Source organism: Pituophis catenifer, unplaced genomic scaffold, assembly GCF_029215685.1.
Source record: "Pituophis catenifer annectens isolate HBS135680 unplaced genomic scaffold, rPitCat1.0.hap2 SCAF_7, whole genome shotgun sequence".
In the NCBI taxonomy this organism is placed as follows: domain Eukaryota; kingdom Metazoa; phylum Chordata; class Lepidosauria; order Squamata; family Colubridae; genus Pituophis; species Pituophis catenifer.
In genome coordinates, this window is record NW_027256887.1 from 70,646,119 (window position 1) to 70,663,404 (window position 17,286).

At 36.8% G+C, this 17,286-nt stretch overlaps 1 protein-coding gene across 1 annotated transcript in view; it reads right to left on the minus strand.

The window, feature by feature from the left end:
• KDM7A (lysine demethylase 7A) overlaps nucleotides 1-17,286 on the minus strand; it is a 60,286-nt gene that overhangs the window by 6,739 nt on the left and 36,261 nt on the right. Inside the window, exons 9-19 of the mRNA XM_070946790.1 lie at nucleotides 16,708-16,814; nucleotides 13,113-13,204; nucleotides 12,916-13,005; nucleotides 12,152-12,358; nucleotides 11,125-11,249; nucleotides 10,348-10,490; nucleotides 9,470-9,567; nucleotides 7,928-8,076; nucleotides 7,592-7,797; nucleotides 4,963-5,045; nucleotides 3,791-4,064 (exon numbers count right to left, since the gene is read on the minus strand). Coding sequence (XP_070802891.1) covers nucleotides 3,791-4,064; nucleotides 4,963-5,045; nucleotides 7,592-7,797; nucleotides 7,928-8,076; nucleotides 9,470-9,567; nucleotides 10,348-10,490; nucleotides 11,125-11,249; nucleotides 12,152-12,358; nucleotides 12,916-13,005; nucleotides 13,113-13,204; nucleotides 16,708-16,814 — 1,574 coding nt within the window. The remainder of the gene's footprint in view (nucleotides 1-3,790; nucleotides 4,065-4,962; nucleotides 5,046-7,591; nucleotides 7,798-7,927; nucleotides 8,077-9,469; nucleotides 9,568-10,347; nucleotides 10,491-11,124; nucleotides 11,250-12,151; nucleotides 12,359-12,915; nucleotides 13,006-13,112; nucleotides 13,205-16,707; nucleotides 16,815-17,286) is intronic.

The window sequence follows — 17,286 nt, forward strand, 5'->3', positions numbered from 1 at the left end:
GGGTCCAGCAAACATGTGGCCACATTCAGCCTACCCAAGACCCTTTCCACGTCCTCCAGAGTCACAAGGTCAAACTCCTCCCAGCTAACATTCTCAAGACTTGCCTCCGTCATCCCATCTGAACCCATCCAGTTGGAGTCCAAGTCCTCTCGAATCTGAGCAATTTTGTCGTGCAGATATTGCACAAAGTCCTCAGCCCTGCCCTGCAAGGGGTCTTCCCGCGCTCCCGTATGGAGAAGGTAGCGGGTCACCCTAAACAGGGTGGCTGAGCGGTTATCTGCAGACCCAATAATTAAAATAATTAATTATTTTAATAATTAATTATTAAAAATTAAAATAATTTTAAATATAAATATTTATTATATATTATTTAAATATAAATTTAAATAATTAAATTTTGCCACTTTGATCGCCACTAGGTAGGTCTTAATATGAGACCTCACCGGTGTTGGGTCAGATTCAGAGTGGCTGGCCCTCCAACCGCTCTCCAGGCGTCTTTTCCGGCGCTTCAACTCTCTCAGCTCCTCGGAGAACCAAGGAGCCAATTGAGATCGGCGCCGAGTCAGAGGCCGCAAAGGCACGACGTGGTCCAAAGCCCCAGTGCCCGCCCTATGCCAGGCAGCCACTAGTTCTTCAGTCAAGTCGTGGGCCAGAGCCTCAGGAAGTGGCCCAAGCTCCGTCCGGAACCTCTCCGGGTCCATCAGGTGCCTGGGACGGAACCATCTAACCGGTTCCATCTCCCTGCGGCGAGGGGTAGCGGTTCAAAGATCCAGTCGAAGGAGTGAATGATCAGACCATGACAAGGGCTGCATAACTAAATCCTCTATTTCTAGATCATTCTGCCACTGACCAGAGACAAAAATCAGATCCAGAGTGTGTCCCCCCGTGTGAGTAGGGCCTTGAATTAACTGGGTCAGGTCCAAGGCCGTCATGGAAGCCATAAACTCCCGGGCTGCTATTGATGTGTCACCGACCGATGACAGGTTGAAATACCCCACGACCATCAGCCTGGGGGTACCAACCGCCACCCCGGCTATCACATCAGGCAGCTCGGGCAGGGCCGCTGCCATGTAGCAGGGAGCCAGGTACACGATCAGCAGACCCACCTGCACCCCACAGCCCCACTTCACAAGGAGGGACTCACATCCAGCTATTTGAGGAACAGTGGTCTCCCTTGGACATAGATCTTCGTTAATAACAACCGCCACCCCCCACCCACCCCTCCCCTGGGCCCTCGGCTGATGGAATGCCCGGAAACCTGGTGGACACATTTCTACAAGGGGCACCCCCCCTTCCGGGCCCAACCAGGTCTCCGTGATATACACCAGGTCCGCTCCCCCCTCCTGAATAAGATCGTAAATGAGGGGGACTTTATTTACCACAGACCTGGCATTACATAACATCAGCCGGAGGTCCAGGGCCTGGGGATCTGAGCCACCTGGGAAATGAGAAAGGCATTGGGGACCGGAGCGCACAATCACTCGAAGGTAGCGAGTGCACACTCCTGAAATATGATATGGTCCCCTGCCACCCCCATATCTACCCCTCCCACTACAGTACTGATTGAACAACCCTCCCTGGATCGAACTCCCGCCCCCTCCCAGACATCCGATCCTGTATCCCTGGTGCCGTACCCCCTCGCAGGGCCCAGCCTTGACCCTGGTGGATTTCCCCCTAAACCCACCCCAGTCTTCCCAGAACCCCTTAAAATTTTGATTAAAAACCCATTTAAAAAACCCCTCAATCTCTTCTTTGCCGCATGCCATCTCTCAGGGCTCCAAAGCCCGTCATCAAGATAGGCCCTCGATAGCGTGGAAGGCCAGGCCTGCGAAAGGGGAGAATTTCGCAGTGCTAGCAGCTCCGCTGCTGAATACATCAAGAAACATCAAATAAACCAGGATGGGAAAGCCAATTTGGATAGGGTCCAAAAAGTCCTGGAGCAGAAAGATCTCAGTATAGATGGAACCTGATCCCCACTGTCCTCTCACGGCAGTGGAAGGAGACAACGTTAATTCAGTCATTTGGAGGGAAATTTCCAGGTCACCCTCTCACAGTGACCTGGCCAGATGAACTTGGAAACTAGGATTCATTAATCCAACTCCTCCGATAGCAGATGATTCATAATATCCACAATAGTATCTCTAATAGATGAGCATCCAGACTGTTTGAAGAGCTCTAGGAAAAAAGAACTCATAATTTTATGTGACAGTCTGTTCCACTGACTGACAGCTTATACTGTCAGGAGTTTTTCCATGTTAACCCACTGGTTGTGGACCTGTCCTGTCCTGTCCTGTGTGAAAATTCTTCATATCTGAAGATTGCTATTGTATCCCATACATCAATGGGATCTGACCAAACCAGAGTAGAGTGAGGTAATTCCCCCCAATGATCTTGATTCTATGCTCCGGTCACCCAAGATAGCATTTGCTTTTTTAGTAGCTGCTTTACACTGGTGGTTCTGCATTATATTTTTTATTCCATATATAGAACTTAACATTTCTCCTGGTTCAATTTCATCCTATTTGTTTTGTCCAAAGGCTCTAGCCTGCGTAGATCATTTTGTCTAGATTTCTCTCTTTCATCTAAAGTATTAGTCATCCTCTTAGCTTTGAATGCTATATAAGTGTTCCCCTCAACTCCCTCATCCAATAAGTACTAAAACTGCACTGCATAAAAACACCATAGGATCTAAGAAACAATTTTGTGGCACATGTTGAAATTAAAGCAGGCTAAATGAACACAGGTGACACAGACTTCCATCATCTATTCGCCTTCAGTCCTGAGTCATATAGCAAAGACACCAAATGCTCCTGTAGTAGTGATGGCCAGCTGTTTATTTAACGGATTTATATACTATCAGCCAAGCTGACCCATGGAACTTTGCAGTGACTCTATTACAAGTAGTAAAATGATAAAATATCTCATTCCGTTTTTACTGGTTGTTCTTGTGAGCTATTTAGGATCATTGTGTATAGGGCAGGTACCCATCTAAGTGTAATAAATAAATTAAATAAATAAATAACTCATTTAAACTATTATAAACCAACAAATGAGCAATATATTCATATGTAGTATACGAAGATAGTATTAAAAAGTCTACACAGCAAAATTAAAATAGTGAATATAGTTTTTAAAAAATCAGGAGGGAGGGAGGGAGGGAAGGTGGAAGGACTGACTACCAGTAACTGTGGTTGTCAGGAAGTTCTGTTCTCTTGGGTAGCTATGGCCAAAATAGTCATGGAAGCTAGGGAGGTTGCAGTCCTGCAGAAGGCCAATCTGAGCCTGCTCTGGCACTGACCTCGCCCAGGCTGCTTCTTATGAACCAGAATGTTTTCCTAGGATGTTATGTTATGTTTTTTAATGGAAAATAAACTCCACTTTCCAGCTTTAAAAAAGAGGCTCTATTGTGAAGACAGTAAATTATCTCAGAACTGGGACAAAGAAGATGCATGGATGAAGCCTGGGGCTAAGAATTTATTTCTAATTTATTTAGGAAATTTTCATTGAGACAAGATTTGAACTGATGATTTTTCCAACATTATGCCAATGCTTACATCGTTAAAGAAATTTGCAATGTGATAGCTTTGAAGTTTGAGCATGATAAAAACTTTGTGTGAAAAAATACTGAAGTTGAAATTTTCAAATCACATTTGAATGGATCAGAGCTGTTTACAGGGATGCACGCTGAACCCATTTTCTGAATATTCACATTTTAAGATAAGCATGTGGTACAAATGGCAGCAGCAAGTAAATTGGTTGCCAAAAGAAAGAACACAGATGATTACACTACCTTTTGTTGCCTGGTTGCTGATGGGGGGTGGATTTGATGCTGGCCGCTTCGTTGGATGAAGAGGTACAGTGGAAGCTTCACCATATGGTCGATCGGAGCTGAGACCGCTGTCACTTAATCTGCACTCCCCATCAATTAAATTGCAGTCCTGCATACATTTGCTATGCTGAAAGTTTATTCCATTATTTTGCACAGGATTCCTGTTTTCTTGAACTCTGTAACAGGTTTCAGATGCAACTTCTTTCTTAATATGTTTCTGAGTTTTACCTGTCTCCTATAGATGAAGAAAAGCATTTAAATCCATAATGTTTTTAATAAAATATTGAACGTATATTTGTAGATTTAAGCGAACAGCACCAACATTTATTATAAGACACTTAATTTGATTGCTTGTAACTTGATTTATCTACACTCAAAGTTATATGCTAGAAGGATTATACAAACTAAATAAAATAGCTTATTATATAAAGTGATGCAAAAGACATGAAATTAGGAATACTAAACTCACATCTTTCAATAGATATTAAAATGAAACTATAAAATTTATAGTTTTATGAGTCCTTCGGGAGTAGGGCGGTATAGAAATCGAATAAAATAAATAAAATTTAGTTTCATATATTTTGACAGATACTGAATATTATTACAGTACATTTTCAGAGGTTTGCAAGCTATAATAAGAACAAATTGTTTATAATTATCTGAACTAATTTGTTATTTCATTACTTGCTATTAACACAACAGCTCTCTAAAAATGGTTAAATCTCCTACTTCATACCTACATTTGCACCTACAATTTACTACTATATACAACAACATAAAACTGGGCCCTGAGCCCTATTGTAATCCCACTGAGCATTTACATCTTAAAAAACATTGCAGAAACACCTCACTCTTTCAGTTAATGTAGCAAGATTCACAATTTGTACATTCATATTAAACAGAAATGAATAATCTTATAATTTTTAATTATGCTCAGTCTCAGCTTTGCCAATCTCAGTGGATTATGAGAATTTTAAACCAAAGCATCTATAGATCAAAACTTTGGCTGGTGTAGAGACCCACATATTTTATCAGGGAAGAACTAAAGAGTTATAATTAGTGAATATGCAAAATGTGGTATACACTTATTTTAAAAATTCAAATTTTTGAATATTCAATATACTGTATCTCACCTGAGGACTGATTTTAGAAATTGCATGTAATGGTGTAAGAAATACTGAAGCTCCCACGTCTTTTTCATCTTTTATGTGCTTACCTGTATGGAAATTAAAATTTTCAGAAACATTTCAAGAATTCTGATTTTAAAAAAGAGAAGAATTCTTTCCCATTTTCTCTACAGATAATAATTGTTATGATTCATAGAGTTTTGTTTACTCTATTTCTTATCCACATCTTACAATAGTTCATTTAGTGACTGTTCAAAGTTACAATGGCACTGAAAAAAGTGACTTATGACCATTTTTACACTCACGACCTTTGTAGCATCCCCATGATCATGTGATCAAAATTCAGATGATTGGCAACTGACCTGTACTTATGACTGTTGCTGTCTCCCAAAGTCATGTGATCACCTTTGGCAAACTTTTGACAAGCTAAATCAATGAGGAACCCAGATTCAATTAACAACTGTGTTACTAACTTATCAACTGTGGTGATTAACTTAACAACTGTGGCTAGAAAGGTCATAAAATGGGGTAAAACTCACTTAACGAATGTCTCAATAGAAATTTTGGGCCCAATTGCGGTCGTAAGTCAAGGACTATCTGTACTGTAATATACAGTAGTGCTTAAACATTAAGAACTCCTTTGGAATTGTCAATATTTCTGCATAAATATGACTTAAAACATGACCTGTTCTTTACATAAGTTCTAAAATTAAATAAAGAGAAAATATAGAACTAGTGTTTAGAATATAACTAGGGGATCTGATTTTATGAACTATCTTAAGTGGCAAATACACCAGTCTTTTCTGATCAGCAGGCTAGGACTCCCCAACTCAAATCATATATATGAACCATGTTTGGACATTTGGAAGCCAAATTTATATCTGCTGTCATTGCAGGGAATCCTTGGGATTTGGCTTTGTTTCATGTTCCATGCACTGAGATAAAGCTATTCTACATCTAGATGCTAATCTGACCCTGGTTCAAGATGCCTAGACACACTGAAAGGTGTCACAGTTCCTCAAAGTTCATCTCAAGTCCTCTGAGCCAAAAGGGAATGATCCCTATCACTTGCATACTGCATTCCCTATGCTAAAACTGGGATTGGCAGGAATGCATGCAGGGACTTTTTTGTTCTCCACCATTGCAAAATGGAACTCTCCAACTTTCTATGGTTCCCCACAAAACTTCAGGCAGATTAATTTGCTGAAACATTGTATCCTGTATATATTTAGCCAACAGGTAAAGTAGATGTTTCTTGAACCAGAGGAATAAGTAATATATGTCTTTTTGCAGTCCCTTTGACCTTTGTCCTCTCTTTATCATCATGTCATGTTCTGTGCTAAGCACACTGGAATACAAGCATACTGCACGGTTCACGGTCCTTATATTATTATTCATATAAGTGTTTATGGAGATACTGTTTGTGCAGATCATAATATGATGCCATTCAATCAGAGGAAGCTTTTAATATAAGGTGAATTGGCCTCATCTCCAACAGACTAATTGAAAGAATTTATTCCTCTAGAGACCAAGCCCTTGAATTTAATTATTCTGAAAAGGAGTTCCCCAGCCCAACATGTTTGTATCCATGGCAATACAGACCTTACAAGATTCTCTCAAGGGCATTCACCAATACAAGTTGGCTGCCACCACTCTTACTGCAAGGAATTAAATGTGACATTAATGCACCCCTTTCTTTTAATGAAAGAAGAAACCGGGGTATTGTCCTTGTATACAATCATACCAAGTCCTGAACTACAGTCATCATATGCTGCATCTTTATCTGGGCTGTAAGTGAATGCTACATATTAACACTTCCTGAATTACAATCTGGATCATTAGTCTGCACTCTTGAGACAGGAAAGCCTTTTTCCACTAAGTGCCTATTACGATTCTTAGAGAACTTTTCTCCCTACTGGCCACAAACGCATAGTCACAAACACAAACACTTAAGAAAAGTCTGATCAATAGTCCTGATTGCTTCTACCACGGGAAAAGTTTTGTCTATCTTTCTGTGTACTCCCTGAATTCTTAAGTACTGTACCCAACCAATGATGATGTCTGTGAAGACTCTTTAACAGTTCAAGGAATGGCTGAATGGAACAATTCTAAATTGAAAGTCCTCCTTCCTGTAAATAAAACTGAAACACTTGGAGGTATATGATGGTTTGATTTGGACAGATCTAATGATGTTAGGGAATTGTTCAGAAGGATCATTTTTCCCATAGAGCTCATAGTTTATATTCTGAATAATCAATGCCTGATTATTTTCCTCCTGGCCACAGTTGCCACCTGCTTTTTCAACAGAAGCTGTGACTCCAAATTGTACAGAAGACTCAAATAAGGAAATGCAACCTGGAGTACTGGAACCTGGTCAAAAGACACAGACTTAGAATAAATAATGTTGAACTCAGGCTTTGAGAACGAGGATGGAATTCATCTACATATAAAATCCACAACTAATTACCTCAAACTTTTGTAGCTAAAGCAATATCATTTTGTAATTGGAAACTATCTTGTTTCTGTTATTGTTAAACAAATGGGAGTTACAAAATCCTTACTGATCCATTGCAAACCACTAGGTTACAATTTATCTTCAAGCCACCCTGAAATATCCAGCAACAGGACAACTTACCATATTCTGGTTTATAACTCTGAGAAGACATTTTATCTTTATGCCTATTTTTGGAATAGCTTCTGTGATCTGGAACAAAGCTTCTTCGGTCAGTGCTGTCTGTGGTCTGAGTATGACTTGGTAAACAAGTGGTATAGTGCAATCCTGCCATTGACAGCATGCCCTGAATAGCTTCTTCCTCCATACTTGTCGAGGTAGGACATTCCCTAAAAAAGGAAGAGCAGAAGTACAGCTACATACATACATACATGTGTGTGTGCATTCCTGTTCAGTGTCATTTTGTTCAAATTATCTCCAATAGTTTTTGTACTATAAATCTCCTATATAACTACTCACATTTTATTTGCATTTTCATTTCTAGATGGCTTCTCTGTGATTTGAAATAGGTCCTTTGTTACTTTATTTTCCTCTTTAAAATTTGAAGTTACTTCTTGTTTTTCATCATCTCCTGAGCTTTCTGATTCCTCTAGTGAGGAGTCCTTTTGCTGGAGGGAGAGAAAATTATTTATGCATTCCACTGACTTAAATATAATCAGTGATTTAAACTGTAGTTGAGTCATCAGAAAGATAAGTAATAGGGTTTTTTTTTTTCATTCAAATAATACTGTAGTGAATGTGAATAGATTGCTGAAATGCCTTAGTGTGAAATCCTAGCTTTAACACTGTTATTTGGAACAACCCATTCAAGAGTAGTCCGCAATTTAAGAATCTTCTTGAACTCACTGTTCTTGATCAAACAGGTGACAGCTGTGGCCTATAGGCCCTTTCCCAGCTTCATTTGGTACACCAGTTCTGCTCTTTCTTTGACCAGAAGACCCTTAGGACAATTGTGGCTTGACTACTGCCAATGCACTCTATGTGAAGCTGCCCTTGAAATCAATTCAAAAGTTCCAATAGGTCCAGATTCAATAGTATGAACAGCAATAGGCATGGCTTTGTATTTTCATGTGACACATCTTTTTAAATTGCACTGGTTGCCTCTACGAGTCCAGGTGGGATCACAGGTACCAATCCTACATATAGGGCATATAAAGCCTTACATGGCACAGGGCCAGGTTATTGGTGGGACCACCTATCTTCTATAATTTCTGCCTTGCCAGTTGGTGCTGATAGACTAGACATGCTCTGGATCTCTTCAGTTAAATAGTGCTGTTTATCAGGACCCAGGAAGCATGCCTTTTCTTGTCACAGCATTTACCCTCTGCAATGAGATCTCCTCTGAAATCCATATGGCTTTCACCTTGTTAGTATTTCATATGATCTTGAAAAACTTCTCCCAAGTCTTGAGTTAAGATGGCTGGATTCCTGTTAGATGTATTTTTGCCTATGTTTTTGCAGTAAGAGATTGAATAGCATTTTGTTTTATATTTTTATTGCTTGATATATTGTGAGCTATTTAGTCAATTTGGAGTTGGGAAGTCCTAAATTTAAATAAATGAATATAAAGGTCAAATATGATGGAAAATAAGATAAAAATATCACCATATACATGAGTAATCCATATTGAATAACAATTGGGGATGGAGTAACTTGCTGTTGGTGTGAATGGACTCAATCAAAGAGAGCATCCACCCACTACAAACCCTCAATTGTTATTCAGTATGGATTAGCCATATTTTAAATCATGGTCATATGTTATGATCAGTCAAGAATCAAGAACACTGAATAGGAAGGAAACCATTTACAGTAATAAAAAAAAAAGCAGAAGCTTAGACTCAGGGAGAAAAACAAGGATTATTTTGTAAAACTCCTAATATTGTATATATTGTATTCAGTCTAACTCACTCATCTTTTAGCTAATCTTCATTTTTTTAGTCATACACAGAAGTCTTCTTCACTATTTTTTCCAAGCTTCATTTGAAACTAAATATTCTTTACCTGGTTAGTGCAATCAGGTTCAGATTCTTCTGAATCAGATATATCAGAATACTCTGAGCTGCCATTCCTGAGTTCTGATTTCACACTTTCAAAAAACACTGGAAACAAAAAGAGGGACATTAGATTTTTCATTATAAACATTATCTTTTATTTTCTTTTTCTGCCAATCTGTTAATCCCACAACAGTTCATTGCTTAGAAATAAATAGAATTTGGTGTCAGAACAATAATAAACTGCAATGCTTAAATTTCTTTTCTAATTTTCTCTCTTGCCCCATTCCTTTAAGTTTAAACTCAGATCCATTTCCCTACATGTGAATGAATTCACACATCTATATGAGTTAGTATTTAGAAACACCATCTCTGCCTAGGTTTAGGTAGAATGTAAAAATCTTAACTTTTGCTTATGTTCTAATGGATTTTAAACTCTACAGATTTGTGTTTAGAATTCTTGGTTTTCACTGGTGGTACCCATTTTAGAACTAAAATGATGAGAATAAATATTAAATTGTTTTGAAATCCTAAATAATCTACATATAAAAATTCAAAAAACCTCCTTTAAAATCTTTGCAGCATTTAATATAGTATATTTCTAATAAATATATGGACAAAGTCTTGTTCAGCATATGTAAAAAAAATATAAGTTAGATATAACAAAATCAATGTTTGTCTATTTGGTATATGAAAGAATTAATGTTTCCCTGTTTAATATGTGAAAAAGTACTAAAAATTTATCCCTTCTTTTGTGGCATTATCAATGGCAGTGAAGCTAGCCTTATTATAAAGTCACATCCATCAATAATGTATATAGCAACTGGATATATAAAAAATAAAGGAAGAAAAAGTATGAATTACTAATTCAAGAAAAAATAGACATACTGTTCAGTGGTTTCTGTGTATCCGCATGGCCATCTGCTTCCTGGGACTTCGGCTCTTCTGTCTTAATAGTTCTTTTCTCCTCATCCTCATCTTCACTGTCTGCTGTGTATAGACTTGGATCTCTGAAGGGTTGCCTCTCATCTCTGTCACAAAATATTCGGTTGTAAAGGATATCCATTGGAATTTTCCCTTTATTATTTTCTCATCTTTTAAAAGAGTGATATCTAATGTTCACTATAAATACTAAAAACTCTAAACTAAAAATCAATTTAAATATTTTTCTCCTTTATCAAGTCATACTGTGTTTTTATCGATGAATTTCTGAAGAGAATGAAGAATTGTTAGGGATTTTTTTATATATATAAGATTGATTAAAGTCATTTTAAATCACTTTAAAGCACTACAATATCAGTAACATTAGTACTCACACTTGATATACTGAGTAGCTATCAGAGCCTTTACTTATGTCTTCTTTGAGCCAATGTTTTTTTCTGGACACAGCACTCCATACAGCGAAAACTAGCTGGATTTAGCTTCCCTTTTATAACCAAATCTGCACAGTACTTCCATGCCAAAGTTCATTAATAGAGAATCAGGATCCTCCACAAACCTGAATCTGGCCTAACAAGTTAACAGCATATTTCCTGTCCCAAATTCTTTCCTTTTAAAAAGTTACATATAACTATATCTATTTCTCAGCCTCAATTGATCAATTGAAAAGTGAACATAATTAGCAAAATTCAATAAAGCAAAAGTCATGTAACATTTGTTTGTTACCTAATTATTCTTCCATTTGACAACAAAAGCCGTAAATCATTGTCTTTTGTTCTCCATTCTGGAACAGTGGAAGATGGTTGAAGTGGCTTGTTAAACCTTCCATTCAATTTATAATTTGCTGTGTCCTAAAGCAAGAAACAAAACAAGATTCCATTTTAAAAAGCTATGTTAGTGGTGATGCAAAGTTTGTCTATAAGCAAAAGAAAAAATAATGCATTATTAATAATAACTATAATACAGGTTTATATGTACAAATTATCATGCCCAAATAGGAAATTATTAAAATCTGTACTTCATAATACCTGATCCTACTTCAATTCTCTGGATTAATGAGGTTTAGCACATATAATTATACATATTGCATCAACATGTCAAGAAGGATATTGAATAGATTGAAGTAAGACTAATATGCTCAAGTGGAGGTTGCTGGCAGATAGCAATAAGCTGTGCAAATGTGGAGAGACACAGAGTCCGGCCCATTTGTTGATCTATTGATTGAACGCACCAAAAGTGATTTGTTTCTGGCCAACGATAAAGCCAAAAAGGAAATAAAGCCAAATAAAGAAATAAAACATGTCAAGAAGATAGCCAACACAAGTACAGCTAGAATTGATGACCTCTAGCATTATTGCACAACGCATTGTGGATGCATTCCATTCCATTCTATTCCATTATAGTGGAACTATAAAAACAACTTTAAGAACTCACATAGAGAAAATATTACCATAGCAAAACTTTATCTAGATATCAGTCCTTCATTATTTTCTTAGCATCCTAACAGTAAGCAATAATATCAAACAACGGTGGTATGTTGTGGTATCAGATTGGCAGAGATGGAGCTGGAAATTTATAACATAATCTTTAATACTAAACTCTTATATTTCTTTTAATCTACATTTGTTAAATTATTTGAGCTGATATATTATGTAAGCACACAATATTTTAGCAGCAATAAATGACAATCATATCATAGTATTTTGTACCCAGCCTTTTTGTATTTTATTTCATTCTAACTTGTAATACTTGCCTCCTCCCATGGGGACATTTCTAATCTCTTAAGAACTTCTCTTGTGTGGAGCTCCAGAATGTCCAGATTAGAAGGTGTTTTGGTAGACTGATCTCGTAGCTTCCTTGCTCTTCTTCTGGAATGATGAATGGAGGCCAATTCACTTGATGACCGTGAAACTTGACACACACCAGTTCCCTGAGTTTTTGTTGGTTTGTTGTTCTCTTCCTTTAAGTAAAATAAAGCCATTTAGAACTGATCATTTTTACAATTTTACATTCAGATAACGATGTACCAAGATAAGAAGGGAAAGATATTGGAAAGGGCTATTCCTTCCTCTTCTTTCACTGTAACAGTGGACAATCATTGCTCGCAGTGCTCCGAGAGGAAGGGCAAGATACAATTGTGGAGCCCTTGAAAATCCAGAGGAAAATATCCTGGCACATCTTGTATCATATCTTGCCCAGTATAACTCTTATCTCATCCCAAATGCAGCCTCTGGATGCCAAAAGGATATCCCTACTGTAATGTGTCTTCTTGTAAAACAGCATTTTTATTTATTGGTTCGATTTATATGCCGCCCTTCTCCGGAGACTCAGGGCAGCTTACAATGCGTTAAGCAATTTTTGAGACTGTATGCAGTATGATATAATAGAAAATTTAACAATCCAGCTCATGAAACTAATTTCCATTTGATTCAAACCATTATTCAATCCCACCCTAATTGTTTCCCTATAAAATGATGCAAATTTCCACCATCACAATTAAATGTCTTTTATTCATACCTCTACAGATCGAATTACTTTAGAAAGTTGCTTAATTAGCTGTCCAGGCCTAATATTGTCTGGAATTTCAAAGGCATGTTCTGTTACAAGCTGTAAGCAAAATAAAAGAAAATCAGCTAAATTCTAAATATAAATGAAAAATGCTACTGCATTATGAAAAATAAAAATGCTACTGCATTTTTAAAAGTAAAACTTACATCTTTTTTCATCCATAGCTTTAAAGCAGTAAGTAAAGCTTTCACTCCTTGTATTAAGAACGTTTGGGGCTGAAAACCATCTTCTTTAAGCTCTAAAAATGAGAATTTAAGATTAGGTTAATACTGTTTCAGTAATGTTCCATCAAGCCGTATATACTGTATCTCACCTTTGGTAAAATCTGACCAAAATATTTAAAATTATTATGAAAAGAAAATGGGACTTTTTGCACCAATGCAGGTTAATCAAACATGGAGTAAAACCAGAAATGTACCGCAATTAAAGCATAAAATACCTTCAAACTACAGAGGAAGGACAGAGCTCTTATTGCAAACAGATGAAGATTATTTAAGTATAATGTATCAGCGGTTATTTTAAAAACTGAACAGCAATTCTTATTCTTCTCAATTGCTTTAAATGGGATATTCCAGAACTGCATGCTTCAGAAGTTTGGTACCTTATGTGAAATTTTCATACTATATATAGCCATTAAATCTTAATTCCAGTTTCCATATAATGATAAACTGATGCAGTGCTTGTATACACAGTGTTAAATGACTATGTTGTTACAATTACACCTGCTATTTATTATTATAGCCCAAACAGAATTCCTGACTTGTTTTCCAATCAACACAGATTAAAAATAAACAATAACAAATCAGCACGTTTTCAAGAGCCAGCATTAGAAGAATTAGGCACTGAAAGATTCTTTAAAAAACCCTACATAATAGCTTAGTATTCAATATATAAATGATCTAATTTGCCATTAATTCAAGACTGTAATAAGGAGAAAAGTTGCTAATTGTTTTACTTTAATAACTCAAACAATACTGAAGGGTTATTTATGGCCCTTTAAAATGAAAAACATATTAAACCATAACATGTGCAGCTCTATCTGCATTTCATACAATATATAGTCCATAAAAGCTTATGCAAATTGGTTAATATAGCATAAAATTCTGTTGTTTTTTTATGCAACAAATAGTTAGCTCTCCAGAAATTACAGCAATGAGTAAATACAGATGTTCCATTTCATTAGTTAGATAACGTTACTGATGTGAATGAGCCCCTATTCTCAGTAGATTCCAGTTCTTTGGCACCAGCTGACAGAAAGGACATAGGACCAATTTGTTTCACCTGCAAATGAAAATGCTTCTCAATTTGGTTTTTAAATTGAACTTAAATTGGGCATGGCTGCCTGGTTCACTTCTGAAGAACAGATGGTAGCCAGATTCATTGTTTAGAAATTTGCATACTCGCAAGGGTATCTCTTCCATACCATAGTAAAAAACAATTTTGGTTTAGAAGTAAATTTGATACAAGACTTCCTATTATTCTTCCTTTTTGATGATCAATTTATTTTGTTTTTACCCACACTGCTGCTATCTTGATATTAACCCTGGTGAAACAAACCAGGTATCTGAAGTTTTCCTTACTTTTTCTCAGCAATTTGAATTTATGATTAATACATTTACTATTTGAACTATATTATTATTGTTGTTCATTTTATTTACACATGCTACCAGATCATTCTGAATGTACTGTTAACTATCAGAACCTTCCCAAGGATCTAGGACAGTTAAAATACCATTGTAAGATACCGGTATGCTTTGTAGTGATCTTCATTCAGATCTTATTTCCATAGGGCATCTTGATTCCTTACATTTTTACTATTTTTTTCCATTTGACAGTGTGCCTGCCACATTTTGTCCAGTCAAAATTCAACTGCAATATCTTGGCTGTTTATTATGGACAGTGTTGAGCAGAAATTTTATTTCAGACAATGTTTTACCATACAGCTTCAGGTTGTCCAGGTAAAGGAAATGGGATAACCTAGCAGATGTTTTTGATGTCTGATAGCTATGGCCTAAGTTATTCAATATTGTTGGCAGAGTAATCAGTGCCATGACAAAAGAGATAGTGAGTCTCCTTGAAAGATTCCTCTCTTAATATTAAATTCTCCCAGTCTATCACCATTTGACCAGGAACCTTGTTTTCTGTTGTGCCATCAATCCTTGTACAAATCTTCTGATGTTTCTATTGACTCCTTCGAGGCACTTGATTATCCAATCATGTGGCAGGGTGTTGAATGCCTTCTTTAATCAATCTATGCTACATTCAAGTTGGTCTTCCTTCTCTTGCAGTCTTCCAGAATCATCTTGTCAATTAGAAATAGATTTTTTGTTCCTCTGCTGTTTGGGCAGTTTCAATTCTTCTATTTCTTTAGTTAGAAAGCTCTGTTTTTTCTAAGGTAAAGGAGAAGGTACCTGGTTTTGGAATGAAAACAATTAAATAGCTGCGCTGGCTTCCTCTACCGCCAACTCCCCCTGGTTTGCCTCTACAATCCGAGCTGCTTCTTGCAAGGCTTTCTTTGCCCTTGGTAGACCTTTGCAATTCTTCCAATTCTGCTTCCATGAATACTTTATTTTGTATTATAAATCAATGCTGATTTGTTAGCCTCTGTTCTGTTATTTCTGATTCTGGATATTGCTCTTTCCAGAACTGGTGCATTCATTTCAAGTATTTTCTTCTTGTTGGGCTTGATCTATAAAAACAGATCATTATTTCTTTGTGTTCTGTCTCAGTATGTTTGTGACAGGTAAACATCTTTCCTTCTAATAGTTCTGCAGCTGCTGGCCCTAGTTGCTCAGCCAACAGTCTTGAGTCCTGCAACCTATCCAAATGTCCAGGAACTCTTAACACCTAGTGCAGTGCTTGTTGACCTAAATGATAACTGAGCTAGTATTAGTTTCTGTAAATTACATCTCACAATATGGTTTATGGGAGAGACACTCTTTGTCTGACTCTCAAGAGACCTGTCCAGAATAGTTGAACCTCTGGCATAGCTCTCATCTTCCTCAGTACCCACAAACCCCACAACCATGCCAAGTTTTATTATTATTATTACTATCATCAACATGGAAAAGCCAAAGAAATTGGCTAGAACACTAAATCATGCATGGGCAATCCTGCAGCTATGGGAAGCCATCTGTGCAGCCATCTGTGCCAGCACTATGGGTGTACAAATCACTAAAATTGTGCATCGTAGGATAATCTGCAGGGATAGCTATTCCACAGAGTATCTTCACTGTGAATCATGTGCTAGCCAAACTGTTACCTGGCAAGCTTGGGGATCAGGATTTACATAGTAATAACAGTATTATCAATCCTTCCAGAAAGAGAATGGTGTAGAAGAGGTGAAAATGAGTAGGTACTTAACCAAAAATAATGGGAATTAAATAGCAGTCAGTTTAGAGTGGGAAAATATTTATTTTCATATCCATAAAACTGTACTTGGCATCATTATTTGAAGACATATCCCAAAAGGGGGAGGGGGAATGCATTTACTTCCTTTGTCAAAGCCTTTGAATATTGCAAAGGATGATATATGAAGGCTTGCTACTATTTGTTCAAGTGCAAATTAGCATAGCTCGCATAATATTTTAAGACTGAATAAACTGGCTACCCTGATTTTTCTTAATTGTAAAGTATAAATAACTTGCTTCTCTGGCTATGATGTGCTCATAGACCCACTAAATCATTGTTAAAAAACGCCTACTCTCAAATCCTTCTTAAAATATTAAATTAGTTAGTTACCTTTCAAAGTTTCCATTAGGTTTTTGGCCACAAACCAACAGATGGCTTCAAAGAAAGGAAATTTGAAAAGATCGGGAGTTTTTAGTCTTTTCTCCATTTCATAACACCTAAATAAACAATTCAGAAGGATTATTTTATATAAATATGCAATCACTGTTCAATTTGTTCATGTGTAGTAAAATAAAATATTTCCTACCAACAAAAATGTATTAAAATACCTGGTGAAGTGTAGTAAAGTGCACTTGACAGGTTTTTCATGTTCTAGGAATAAGAGTTCCATCAACTACATTCAGATATATGAATATATTTTTATAAATTCCATTAATTCAATCATTAAGAAACAAATGTTTGCTATTAGAAGTAGTCCTTGCCTGTTGACCAATGATTTAATGACTATTCACAGTCACAATAGCTCCGGAAGTGCTTTACTGCCCATAAAGCATTTCTAGACATTGTAGAACATTATGCCATCTCCCCCTCCCCCAATCACAAGATTATTTGGGATGTTTGGAAACTTGGTCACATTTATGACTTATTGACTAGCATATTTTTTGGAGTATAAGACACACTTTTTCCCCC